The sequence below is a fragment of the Sorex araneus genome, chromosome 8 (assembly GCF_027595985.1).
Source record: "Sorex araneus isolate mSorAra2 chromosome 8, mSorAra2.pri, whole genome shotgun sequence".
NCBI lineage: Eukaryota > Metazoa > Chordata > Mammalia > Eulipotyphla > Soricidae > Sorex > Sorex araneus.
The window spans coordinates 13,330,486-13,343,671 of NC_073309.1; the positions used below are offsets into that span (position 1 = coordinate 13,330,486).

Consider the following 13,186-nt stretch of genomic DNA (forward strand, 5'->3'; position numbering starts at 1 on the left):
ACCCTGAAGTTCTCTGAAGCAAGGCGATGGGCGTGTTGTTGACCTGGGGGACTCAGACCTGAAGAACTGGGTGGGGATAGAATGGGAGGGGGGATGAAATAGGGTCAGAGATCTCTCGAATAAGCTGCAAAACTCCATATCTGAAACGTTGGAGAACTTGGTTAGAGAAGTTCAGGTTATTTCTTCAGAGAAGGAATGATAGGCTCCAAGCTCGAGCTCTAGAAATTAATTTGAAAGGAACTCCTTTGGGGGAGAGGGATCTGTGGCAAAGAGAGATACGTTTGCGGCCTGGGTGGGGTTGACAACACTAAGGCTACCCCATTTCTAGTTTATCAATACTTACACAGCAATAAACACCCCCCTCTATACTTGCAGGTGAGTAAAGGGCCCTACTTGGACTGAGATGATTCTGCTCTAGCCAGTCCCCTCAGCAGTATCAAGGAAGAAAACTCTAGAAAGAAAAGTTGCCTCTCTCCCAAAGACCTTCTCGATCCACCTTGTACATGGAACTCGCATAGAGGGGCAGACTGTTGGGCCAAGGCTGTCTTTTCAGTGCCAATCCTTGTTTTATTTCCTCAGCTGTTAAAATAGGAGATGCAGGGTTTTAATGGAGATGTGGGCTTCCCTAGCAGTTCAGTTCTCTCACTAACCCTGTGGTCTCCCACGTGCAAGGCATATGCGATATCATGGCAGCCACAACACCCTAACACCCTGGGCTCTTAAGAATTCCTTAAAGTGGAGGACTGGTCCAAGGCTGGAAGCTTGCCACAGTGGTGGTGGGCCGGGGGGGGGGGGCGGCATTAGGATAGAGTAGGGACCACTATGACAATGATAGTTAGAAATGATCACTCTGGACAATAACTAAGTGCAAAAAGTAGATAAAGGGATATATATGTTAACCTTTCAGTACCTTTATTGCAAACCTTAGTGCCCAAAAGGAGAGAGAGAGAGAGAGAGAGAGAGAGAGAGAGAGAGAGAGAGAGAGAGTGTACCTCTATGACAGGTACTTACTTTTAAGGCAGGCAGGTGTGTTGGTAAGAGAAAAACTGGGGACATTGATGGTGGGAATTTTTCTTTTTTTGCTTTTTGGGTCACACCCGATGATGCAAAGGGGTCACTTCTGGCTCTGCACTCAGAAATTACCCCTGGAGGAGCTCAGGGGACCATATGGGATGCTGGGAATCGAACCCGGGTCAGCCGCATGCAAGGAAAATGCCCTACCCTCGGTGTTATCGCTCTAGCCCTTGAACATGTGACTTTCTCCAGCCCCGATGGTGGGAATTGTATACTGGTGAAGGGATGGATGTTGGAACATTGTATTACTAAAACCCAATCACAAACAACTTTTGTTTGTGAGATTCATGGTGATTCAATTTTAAAAATTATGGAAAAAAATCCTAAAGAGAGTGGGAGAGATAGTACAGCTGGTAAGGCCCTAACCTTGCACACAGCCAGCCCTGATTGATTCTTGGCATTTCATATGAGCACTGCCAAGAGTTATTCCTGAGTGCAGAGCTAGGAGTAATCCCTGAGTATTGCCAGGTGTGGCCCAAAGGAAAATTATAACTATATATAGCTATAACTATATATCATAGCTTTGGGCCAGAATGATAGTACAGCAGATAGGGTGTTTTACTCACATGTAGCTAACCCAGGCTTGTTCCCCAGGATCCCGTATGGTCCCTTGAATCCACTAGGAGTGGTCCCTTAGTGCAGTCATGAATAAGTCTTGATCATAGCTGGGTGTGGCCCCGAAACAAAACAAAAACTTCCTTGAGAGGGGTTGGAAAGATAGTGCAGTGGGTATGGCATTTGCCTTGCATGCAACCAACCTGATTTCAATCTGCTGTACCACATATGGTCCCCTGAGCCCCATCAGGTGTGATTCCTGAGCACAGATCCAGGAGTAAGCACTGAGCACAGCCAGATGTGACCCAAGAATAAGCAAAATCCATTTCTTGGGACTTAAGCAATGAATCATTTGTCTTTCATGTGGTCAATCCTCTGTCAAATCCCTAGCACCCTAGGCATAGAGCCAGGAATAGACTCGAAACACTGTTGAATGTGTCCCAAAACCCCACTGTCCTCACTGGCCAATACTGGTTCAATCCGTGGCACCATGCCCGGCCCCATAAGCACAACCAGGGGTCACTCCTGAACACAGAGCCAGAGCCAGGAATAGCCCCTGAACATGGCTGTGTCCCAAATGCCAAAAACTTTTCTTTTTAAAAAACAAACCATCTTTTTGTTTATTTTTGTTTGTAGTCCACACCCAGTGGTTGTTGGGGGCTACTCTCAGCTCTGTGCTTAGTGGTTGCTCCTGCACTGCTCAGGAAGGATCATGCAGTTCTGGGGATTGAACTCAATCTGCCTGCATGCAAATCATGCTCTTTTCTTTTTCTTTTTGGGTCACACCCAGTGACGCACAGGGGTTACTCCTGGCTCATGCATTCAGAAATTACCCCTGGCGGTGCTCGGGGGACCATATAGGATGCTGGGAATCGAACCCTGGTCGGCCTCATGCAAGGCAAATGCCCTACTTGCTGTGCTATCACTCCATCCCCCCCTTTTTTTTTTTGCTTTTTGGTCATACCCAGCAATGCACAGGGGTTACTCCTGGCTCTGCACTCAGGAATTACCCCTGGCAGTGCTCAGGGGACCATATGGGATGCTGGGAATCGAACCCGGGTCGGCCACATGCAAGGCAAACGCCCTATCTGCTGTGCTATCGCTCCAGCCCCGAGCACCCCCTTTTTAAAAATATATATATACATATATATAAAAAATATAAGTTTGTACTCTAACTTTGCTGAATTCAGTTACAGTAATTTTTTTAGTGATTTCCTTTGGGATTTCTGTATGCAAGGTCATGGCACCTGCAAATAGTTTTATTTCCTCTTTCCCAATGTGGATGTTTTTTATTTCCTTTTCTTGTACTTCTCTCTTCACTCTCCCATTAGGAGGAACCTGGCATGCCTCATGAATCACCAGAAGATCTGTTTCATTTCAATGTCGGGGGCTGGCATTTCTCAGTTCCCAGAAGCAAACTTGCTCAGTTTCCAGACTCCCTGTTGTGGAAAGAAGCTTCATCTTTGACTTCTTCAGAAAACCAGCGATTATTCATTGATAGAGATGGTTCTACATTTAGACATGTGCACTATTACCTCTACACCTCCAAACTCTCCTTCTCCAGTTGTGCAGAACTGAATTTGCTGTATGAGCAAGCACTGGGTTTGCAGTTGATGCCCTTGCTGCAGGTAAGATCTTCATCTTACATTAAAATATGTCCTTTTATATGTCAGTTATGGAGATGACAAGTGTGATAAGTCAGTTCAAGTAATAAGCTATATATTGTAGTTGCATGTTCTGAAAGCAGGGTTTTATCCTGACAACCTAAGTAGACTGGCAGCCCCCAGAGAACCAGGAACATAAGTCATGCCCCCTGAAAGGAAAGGGTACCCTTGATTCTAGGAAATATTATTTTAAGCTTCTTTTAAAAAAAAATTTTAAAGGAGAAGCTGGAAAGAGTTGTGGTGCTGTTTACCCAGTGTAGGAGTTGCAGGAAGGGGCCCCCAGGACTCCTGAGCTTGGGGAGATCAAATAAACAACAACTTAATGGAGGGGCAGGGGAAACAGCTCATAGCATATGCTGGAAGTCTGAGTTTCTGTGCCTGATTCCACAAGGTCATCTGAGGATTGCCAGGAGCAACCAGTTAGCAAGGAATTGGGAGTAGCGCGCCCCAACTCCCCACCACTACACTGCTAGGTGTATTCCCAAAACAGAACAAGAAAAACAAAACAATTATTTTTAAAAAGAAAACTTTAGAAACTGTAAGATTTTCTAGTATATCTTGTCTGAAATATTTTAAAATCTAAAAGATTGATCAAGAATGTTATTTCTTGGGGCTGGAGCGATAGCACAACAGGTAGGGCGTTTGCCTTGCACGTGGCCGACCCAGGTTCAATTCCCAGAATCCCATATGGTCCCCTGAGCACCGCCAGGGGTAATTCCTGAGTGCAGAGCCAGGAGTGACCCCTGTGCATCGCCGGGTGTGACCCAAAAAGCAAAAAAAAAAAAAAAAGAAGAAGAAGAATGTTATTTCTCCAGTGGTGAGCTCTGAGACTAAAACCAAGTGTAGGAAACAGGGTTATTCTTCACATGGATGATTCTGTGCTGAAAGTATGGAAGCATCCTGAATAAGGATGAAAATGGGGTGGGGAAAATGTTATTCCCATTGTACCTGTTAAATATACAGTTGCTCCTGGCAAAACAAAAAGTTCTCTAAACTATAAGACAACCTTTGACTATACTTTTCTATTCTTCAAGGCTTCTTGTTTTCTGATTGATCTTTAATACCCTTATTTTTAAATCATTAAAGTGTTACCAGGGGCCAGAGAGATACTACCATGGGTAGGGTGTTTGCCTTATACCCGGCCCACCCGGGTTTGATTCTCAGCACCCTATACAATCTCCCAAACCCACTAGGAGTGATTTTTTAGTGAAGAGCCAGGAGTAACCCCTGAGCATCACTCACTATGCCCACCCCCAGAAAAAGCACAAAACGCACCCCCCCAAAAATGCATCACAAAGAACAGTGCCTTCTTTTTTTTTTTCTCCAGTTGCAGAAATATCTTGTGTGGGGCTGGAGTGATAGTACAGCAAGTAGGGTGCTTGCCTTGCACGTGGCTGACCTGTGTTCTATCCTCAGCATCCCATATGGTCCTCCAAGTCTCCATCCCATCCCATTGGTCCATCCCATTGGTCCTCCAATCACCCCTGGAATTACCCTCCAGGGGTAATTCCTGAGTGCAGAGCTAGGAGTAACTCCCAAGTATCAATGGATGTAGCCCAAAACATACCCCCCAAAAGAAATATTCTGATAATTTTGGGGGGCATCTCCCGAATTAGTGCTCTAGAGGTCTGCAGGGAGCCCTCCCACTGAATCTCAGCCAAGCAGCTCAATGGTTCAATGTGAGGGTCCAAAGACCTGGTGCTCCTCAGGCCCTGTAGTGTTGGGGATTGTCTGGGTCACCCCAATGGCCAGTGCTCAAGGGCTTCCAGGGCCGCAATTGGCAATGCTCAGGGTACCATCTGTGGTGCCAGGATCAAATAAACTGGAGTTTGTTATAAATGAGGCACGTGCCTTAACCCCTGTATTATCTTTCCAGTCCCAGCCTTGATTTTTTTTTAATCTAGGGAAGAACATGATTTTTAAAAACACAAGCCAACTTTATGACCAGTTTATCAAACCCTCTAACTCTTTTTCTATCCTTATTTTTCAGATTAATTATTTTGGGAGAGGGGGCCCATACCCGGCAGTGTTCAGGGGCTACTTCTCTCTGTGGCCTGGGGTAGGTGTGGAGGTCACTCTCTTTGGTGTTTTGGAGACGATGCAATACTGGGGATGGAATCAAGACAAAGCATACACTCAATTCATTAAGCTGTTTCTCTGGCCCCTTCTCAAATTGAAACATAATAGAGCTGGGAAACAACTTCTAAACAGAAGCTAACAGCTAAGAGGCCAGTGACTTGGTCCTATTCCAAGGTTTCTAGTAGTGAGAGCAAAAGTATTTGAAGAATGGTGTGGTTCTGTCCTCTTAAAACAGACTGTGAGACAAGTGCTTCTGGTTTGGAAGCCGCTTTTTCAAAGAAATAAACATTTGGGCTGGTCCCACTGACGTGTTTATTCATTTAGAAGTGTAAATACAGCTGGAGAATCAACAGCAGCCTCAAACAAATGAGCAGCCTCACACATTTTCATTACTTTCCCCACCACTAAGGCCTGTCCCGATACTCAAGATCTTGTCTAAAGATACAACCATTTTGCTTAGAGAAAATATAGTCTGCCAATTCACTTTCTCTTCAGCCTATGGCCTTGGCTTCCAAAGATTAAACTCCACACTTAGTACTGTGTTGAATTTAAGTATAATATTTACTGTGTCTTGAGCACTATCACAGGTCAAGCACTAAAGATGTGGGGATAAGCCAGAGAGCCATGTAGTCTCTGGCAGAGAGGTAAGTGCTGTAAAGGTCAGGGAAGTGCTTTCCTGGATGATCATGAAGGAGGAAGGCATGTCTGTAATCTAGGAATTCTTGGAATTTCAGAATGTGTTTAGTGTATATGTGTGTGTGTGCGTGTGTGTGTGCGAGTGTGTGTGTGTGTGTGTGCGCGTGCACGCAGTGATGGTAGTTCATATTTATTCTATCGAGTCACTGCCCTTGTATTGGAATTCAGTTGGAAAAAAATAGCATTTACATCAAAACTACCTTTTAAAAAATCCACCCACTGGGTTTTATTTTGCTGCAAAGCGCAGAGTCTTCATTCTGAGCCAGGGTGGTTGGGGTAGCCTTGTAGGGGACCCCTACCCCACCCTGTGCCACAAGTGGGCAGCCCTGCACCCCTTCCCCAGAGACCCATCCTTTGAGTCTGCTCTCAATGTTATTAGCCATCAAAAAGGAGGGCTACTGGGGACATTGCTGGTGGAAAATGTACACTGGAAAAGGAAAGGGTATTAGAACAATTGTAAGATCGAAACCCAATCATGAACAACTTTGTAACCATGTCTTTCACGGTGGTTTATTTTAAAAAAGTGTTTTTAAAAGAAAGAAATAGAAGGGAATATACAAATCAAACTTACAATGAGATTCCACTTCACACCCACTAGGTTGCCAGTCATCAATGAAGACCTGCAATTACAGGTTATTGTCAAAGATATAGAGAAATTCTAACCCTCTTATTACACTGTTGGTGGGAACACAAATTTTACAGCCTCTTTGAAAAACAATCTTGCTGTTCCTCAAAAAGTTAAGACATAGTGTTAGCATATGGTTCAGCAGCTCCACTCCTGGTTGCATATCTAACAGAAATTAGAACCTATGGCCAGGGGCTGAAGAGATAGTACTGCAGGCAGAATGCTTTCCTTGTATCAGGCCAACCCAGACTCAATCCTCAGTACCCCAGATAGTTCCCTGTGCCCCACCAGGAGTGATTCCTGAGTGCAGAGTAAGCCCTAAGCAGTGCAACATGTGGCCCCCCAAGACAAAAAATAGCATAAAAACTGTATCCATACCAAAACTTCTAGATGAATGTTCATGGCAGCATTATTCATAGTAGTCAAAAAAATAGAAAATAGAAACTTATAGTGTGTTCATCCACTGTAAATAGATCAGAATTATGTATAGCCATGCATTATAATATTGTCAATGGAAATAAAATATTGATACATGTAGTAACGAGGATGAACTTTGAAACATTTTGCTCAGTAAAAGATGTCAGAGACAAAGGGGCTGGAGATCAGAGGGTAGGGCGGGTGTCTTGCATGTGGCTGACCCTGGTTCAATCCCCAGCATCCCATATGGTCCCTGAGCACCACCAGGAGTGATTCCTGAATGCAGAGCTTGGAGTAATGCCTGAGCAATACCTGGTGTGGCCCAAAAAACAAGAACAACAAAAAAATCTCCTCCCCACCCCCAAAAAAGGACGACATATATTGTATGATATCACTTCTATAAAAATGTTCAAAATAATAGAAACAAAAAGTAGATTAATGGTTACCTCGAACTGAGGTCCAGAGTGGGAAGGAAAGAGTTAGTAGGAATAGGTAATGACTGAACAGGTTGGATACAGAGTTCCTTTTAGGATGTTGAAGTGTACATGGTGATGATGGTTACAGAGTTCTAAGAGCATATTAAAAACCATCAAGCTGAGGACCAGGGAGGTAGCTCAAAGGTTAGTGCATATGCTTTGCACATGGGAGACCTAGGTTTGATCCCTGGCACCTCATTGTCTCCAGAGTAATGTACCAAGAGTAACCTCCAAGCAACCCCAGGTATGGCCCCAAAAATCTCCCCGTGAAAAAAAATCAAATGGATGGTATGTTGTACATATCTCAAGAAAACTACTGTACAAAAATTATACCAGGAGTTGCCATGTTTCACTACATAATTATCACAGATTTTATTACTTTTATTTTTGTAAATAAGCAGGATCTGATCATTATATGAGGACTTTTTAAAAATTGTACCATAATTAAGAACAGGGTGTGATGATTATTCGGTAAATTATAAGTAAACCACAGCTCATGCATCAACTCTAGCTCACTTTTTTGTACCACCTAAGAGCTAAAAATGGTTTTAACTATTTTTTTTGTTTTTTGGGTCACACCTGGCAATGCACAGGGGTTACTCCTGGCTCTGCACTCAAGAATTACCCTTGGCAGTGCTCAGGGGACCATATGGGATGCTGGGATTCGAACCCGGGTTGGCCGCGTGCAAGGCAAACGCCCTACCCGCTGTGCTATCACTCCAGCCCCGGTTTTAACTATTTTTTTGTGAGGGCCCTGCCCTGTCCAGCAGGTAGGACCCTTTGTGGGGCTGAGGAGGGGACGCAGCCGAATGAACAGACACAGAGACAGAGGGAGGAGGAGAAAAGGAGAGAGAGAGCTTTATTCACTGGCAGCTACAGCATTTTATACTTGCCTGCTGGGAGGCAGGTAGTGGTATGCGTGCCCGGACCCCGTACAAACAGTAGTCAATCACAGATTGTGACATGTTCATCTATCATGTCAGGCACGGGTATCGGCTAGTGGAATGGTAAGGTCAGTAAGGTCAGTAACGGCGACCTTGTTAGAGAAGTTTTAATTAGGCCCCTGTTTGAGAAGTGCCAGGCTCTGTCTTACTTGAAGATAAGAGCCAGGATTGAAATATGGCTTCCTACATTTTTTAAAATTATGTTTCCTTTTATTTGCATCAGAACTTATACAGAACGAGTTCTGGGTTGCAAAGAAATTTTGGTTTGCACCTGTCTCAAAGTGTTTTAAACAAAGCCCACATAGAAAAAAAAAAACAAAGCCCATATAGGTGCCAAGGTTTTAACATTTTAATTTGAATTGTCATGTTTTTTTGTTGTTTTTGTTCTTGTTGTTGTTACTAGGAATGGGACCCACGGCCTCATACATGCAATGCTCTACTGCTCAGCCATATCCCCAACCCCTTTACATCATTGTTTTGGTTTTGGGGGGCCATATCTAGTCATGTTCAGGGGCTACTCCTTGCTTTGTGATTGGTGGTGAAGCCTGGTGATTTTCTTAGGGGAACCATGAAGTACTGAGTATTAAACATATAGCCTCCTACGTGCAACATATGCACTTATCCTGTTGAATCATCTGTTTGCTATCCATTTATATTTTTTAATATTTGAAAAATACTAAGAAAATTAGTGTGTGGTACATAAAAATATATACAAGTATACATTTGTTCATTCATAGTTTTATTGGAACATGACCATGATTGCTTGTTGTCAATGGTTACTCTGAAGCTATACTCAAGTTGAATTTACAAAAGGACATATTCTCAATGCCTAAAATATTTACTATCTGACCTTTTCTATAAAATAATGTGCTACCCCCTTGGCAGTCCTAGTAGGGCAACAGAAAAAGCAGGAAGAGTAACTCTGAGAATCCTGCATCATCCAGATAAAATTCAAATTCTGAATTTTAATTTTTTTGGCCAGACTATTCCTAGCTCTATGCTCAGGAGAGACCCTTGGCTATGCTCAGGTGACCATATATGTGGCTATTTGATAAAGTGCATGCCTTATATGTGGCACTCTACAACCAAGTGTGTGTGAACCCAACAACCAAACCTGTGACCCCCCAATTTTAAGGACAACAACAAAGGGAAGGGAGAACAAGGAGGAAAGATGAACATCTTAGTAGGGCTGGTGAGGAGGTCACCGGATCCATAATTTCTGAGAGCAGGTGGGTGTAAGACATAAATTTGGGAGTCACCAAAGCTAAATATAAATCCATGAGCCTTGAAGCTTTGGAATGTCTTGTTCATAGGAGAAATATAAATTAGTCATTATGGGGCTCTGAGAATAGCTCAGTGGGCGAGACATGCTTTGTGTGATGGAGGTCTGCATTTGATTCCCAGCATCACACGGTCCCACAAGCACCTCCATGAGTAGCCTCCCAGCACAGAGCGGGGAGTACCCCACGTATTTCCTGGTGTGGCCCCAAATGAAACAAAACAAAAGGCAAAGACACCATTATGGGTCTTTAAGAACAAAAAGAATCTAGAATTTTTTGTGTAATTTGGAAAACTCCCTTGTCTAAAGGTACACTGTTCTGAGCCTCTCACACACCATCAGCATGGTTAGGAGTCAGAGTTGTTACCGAATAGTGAGAAATTCCCCTCCAGGGTTTCTCACAGGCAGACTACTGCTTTCCTTCTTCTTGAGGACATAGCATGTCAACAAGTCCATGCCTCCTTCTTTTCACCACCTTCTAGAGATTTCTAAGTTTAGGCTCTTATATCACTCCACCTGGAATTATGCTACTGCCACCAAGTATTCCCAAATCTGCCCATGTTCCTTGTGCTCAAGGGAGTTGTATGTTGATCACACAAATGATGCCTTGTAAGAAAATAGCAGTGACAGTCTCACATTTTCAATTACCTTAGGAAGGGGCATTATAGAAAGAACAGATATTTATCCCAGCAGTGAGGCATGTCTTGTTAGTATGGATAAGTGGACAACTCAAGTGGGAAGGTCTTGACATGGCCTCAGAGTCCCTCCCACACAAGCTAGTCCAGCTGCTTGTCCTAGCTCATTTTCTAACACATGAATGAATGGGCACACACACACACAACCAACCTCCTAAATACCCCAAATGTTTCTTCTCCGTGCCTTTCACTTGCTGATCTCTCTTTCTAGAACAATACCCTTAAATATTTAGCCGGGCTGGCAGATAGTTCAAAGGGCTGGAGCACATTTTCATGTGGGAGCCCCAGGTTCAACCCCCAGTTCCTAGCCCCCCAAAATACAGACTTAACCTAAATTGTGTGTCCCGGACTTTTCCGGGTAGCTTTATAAATTTTCACTTTTTTAAAAATTGAATCACCAAACACTGCTACAAAGTTGTTCGTGATTGGGTTTCAGCCATACACTTCCAACACCCGTCCCTTCACCAGTGTACATTTCTCACCAATAAGGTTGTCCCCCACCCCCAGTTTCCCTCCTGTCCCCCCACCACCACCTCCAGGCAGCTTTTTAAAAAAATTTTATTGAATCACCGTGAGATAGTTACATGCTCTCATGTTTGGGTTACAATCTCACAATGATCAAACACCCATCCCTCTACCAGTGCACATTCCCCACCACCAATATCCTGGGGATACCCCCCCTTTCCCACCCTCCCCCTGCCTCCATGGCAGACAATATTCCCCATACTCTCTACTTTTGGGCATTATGGCTTGGAACACAGACACTGAGAGGTCATCATGTTTGTTCCATTATCTACTTTCGGCATGCCTCTCCCATCCCAACTGGTTCCTCCAGTCATCATTTTTTTAGTGATCCGTTCTCTATTCTATCTGCCTTCTCCCCTCTGCTCATGAAGCAGGCTTCCAGCTATGGGGCAATCCCCCTGGCCCTTATATCTACTGTCCTTGGGTGTCAGCCTCATGTGATGTTCTATACTCCACAAATGAGTGCAGTCCTTCTATGTCTGTCCCTCTCTTTCTGACTCATTTCACTTAGCATGGTACTCTCCATGTCTATCCATTTATAAGCAAATTTCATTACTTCATCTCTCCTAACAGCTCAGGCAGCTTTTTTGTCTCTCTGCTTTTGTAACATGTTGAATTCCTTTCATAGCAGTGCTGATTCTGTTGGAATCCTGTGTTTGCTTAGAAAATGAATTATTAGCCTGAATCCTTTTCCGGTTTGTATTCCTAGCATCTCTCAGCCATTGGCGGGTGAGAGACTGAGTGTTGTGCCCAAGATGACCTACTGAAGCTAATTCCCTAGGTGAGGGTCTAGAAATAACAGTGGGGAGGCAGGTTTTAAATGTCAGTGCTGTGTCTTACTTGACTTCTTTTGCTTAAAGCAGAGCATCCTTTGGTTCTACCAGACTTGCTTTCCTGCTTCTAAGTGGTCCCGGTCCTTCTTCTGTCTTTGGGCAGTTAGACATTGGCAAGCTCCTTTACCAGCACATTCTTTCTAATAGCCCATATCAGAGCATAAGGCATCTCTGAGAACTGCTGCTGCTTTGGGAAAAACTTCTGTCAAGTTTCAAAGCTTTGCTAGCAGAAAACAGTTGTCAGCCGTTTGGCAATCAAATATACACATACACAAACATACTCGCCCCCGTGTCATCAGTCCTACATTGCCTCTGATTGACATTTTTTTTCAGAATCATCTAGTCTAAGAGCCACATTATCTTTGTGCTAACAATTAGCCATATCAATTCAGGTCTGTATTTCCCTGAAGAAATGCTTCCTTAAGGGATTGTAATATATCTGGGGTGTAATAAATGAAGAGAGAAGGCCCTGCAGGACAATTCATGTGAATTGCAGTGAAATTGAGGTCAGCCCGGTAGAAGACCAGCCACACACTCTCTGGCAACTTCAGTCACAAAGCCAAAACACCATTGGAAGCCTAGATGCTTGGGAATATTTTCATTCATTCATTCATTCATTCACTCACTCATTCATTCACTGGGGTTTCATAGAGATGTTGTGGGTACTGAAAATATAGTAGCAATCTTGGAGATTACTCTGTCAGGGTTAGACTGGCAGACTAAATCAGTAGATGAGTTTGGGGAACAATAAGGCAGTAAGAAGGGAGGGCAATGTTTTATTGGGATTTTGTGGGGGGTCACACCTGGCAATGCACAGGGCTTACTTCTGGCTCTGCACTCAGAAATTACTCCTGGTGGTGCTCACGGGACCATATGGGATGCTGGGAATCAAACCCGGGTTGGCCGTGTACAAGGCAAACGCCCTACCCATTGTGCTATTGCACAATGAGAGCTTAGAAAGCAATCCATTGTTTCCTGAGCTGCTGCGTCTAGGATGACTTGACTGGCATGAGCTGCACTCTTTATGGATTTATTTGTTTTTTCTTATTTTTTAAAGACCTGTCAAATATACTTAGGAGAAGTAGAGCTGCCCATTTTTATTAGTGAAAATAGCAGGAAAATTGATTTTTCTACCTATTCCTTTCTTTCATACTTTCTTTGTAGAGCAAGGTAGTTCTTATTGAATAAAACTTAGATGGGGCTGGAGTGATAGCACAGTGGGTAGGGCGTTTGCCTTGCACTCGGCCAACCCGGGTTTGATTCCCAGGATCCCATATGGTCCCCCAAGCACCGCCAGGAGCAATTCCTGAGTGCAGAGCCAGGA

General features: G+C 43.8%; 1 protein-coding gene and 1 pseudogene across 1 annotated transcript in view; one reads left to right on the forward strand and one right to left on the reverse strand.

Annotated features, from left to right (window-relative positions):
* Positions 1–13,186, forward strand: part of KCTD19 (potassium channel tetramerization domain containing 19) — a 30,559-nt gene that overhangs the window by 21 nt on the left and 17,352 nt on the right. The window contains exon 2 of the mRNA XM_012932940.2: positions 2,961–3,257. Coding sequence (XP_012788394.2) covers positions 2,961–3,257 — 297 coding nt within the window. The remainder of the gene's footprint in view (positions 1–2,960; positions 3,258–13,186) is intronic.
* Positions 8,731–8,865, reverse strand: LOC129406902 (small nucleolar RNA SNORA40; annotated as a pseudogene).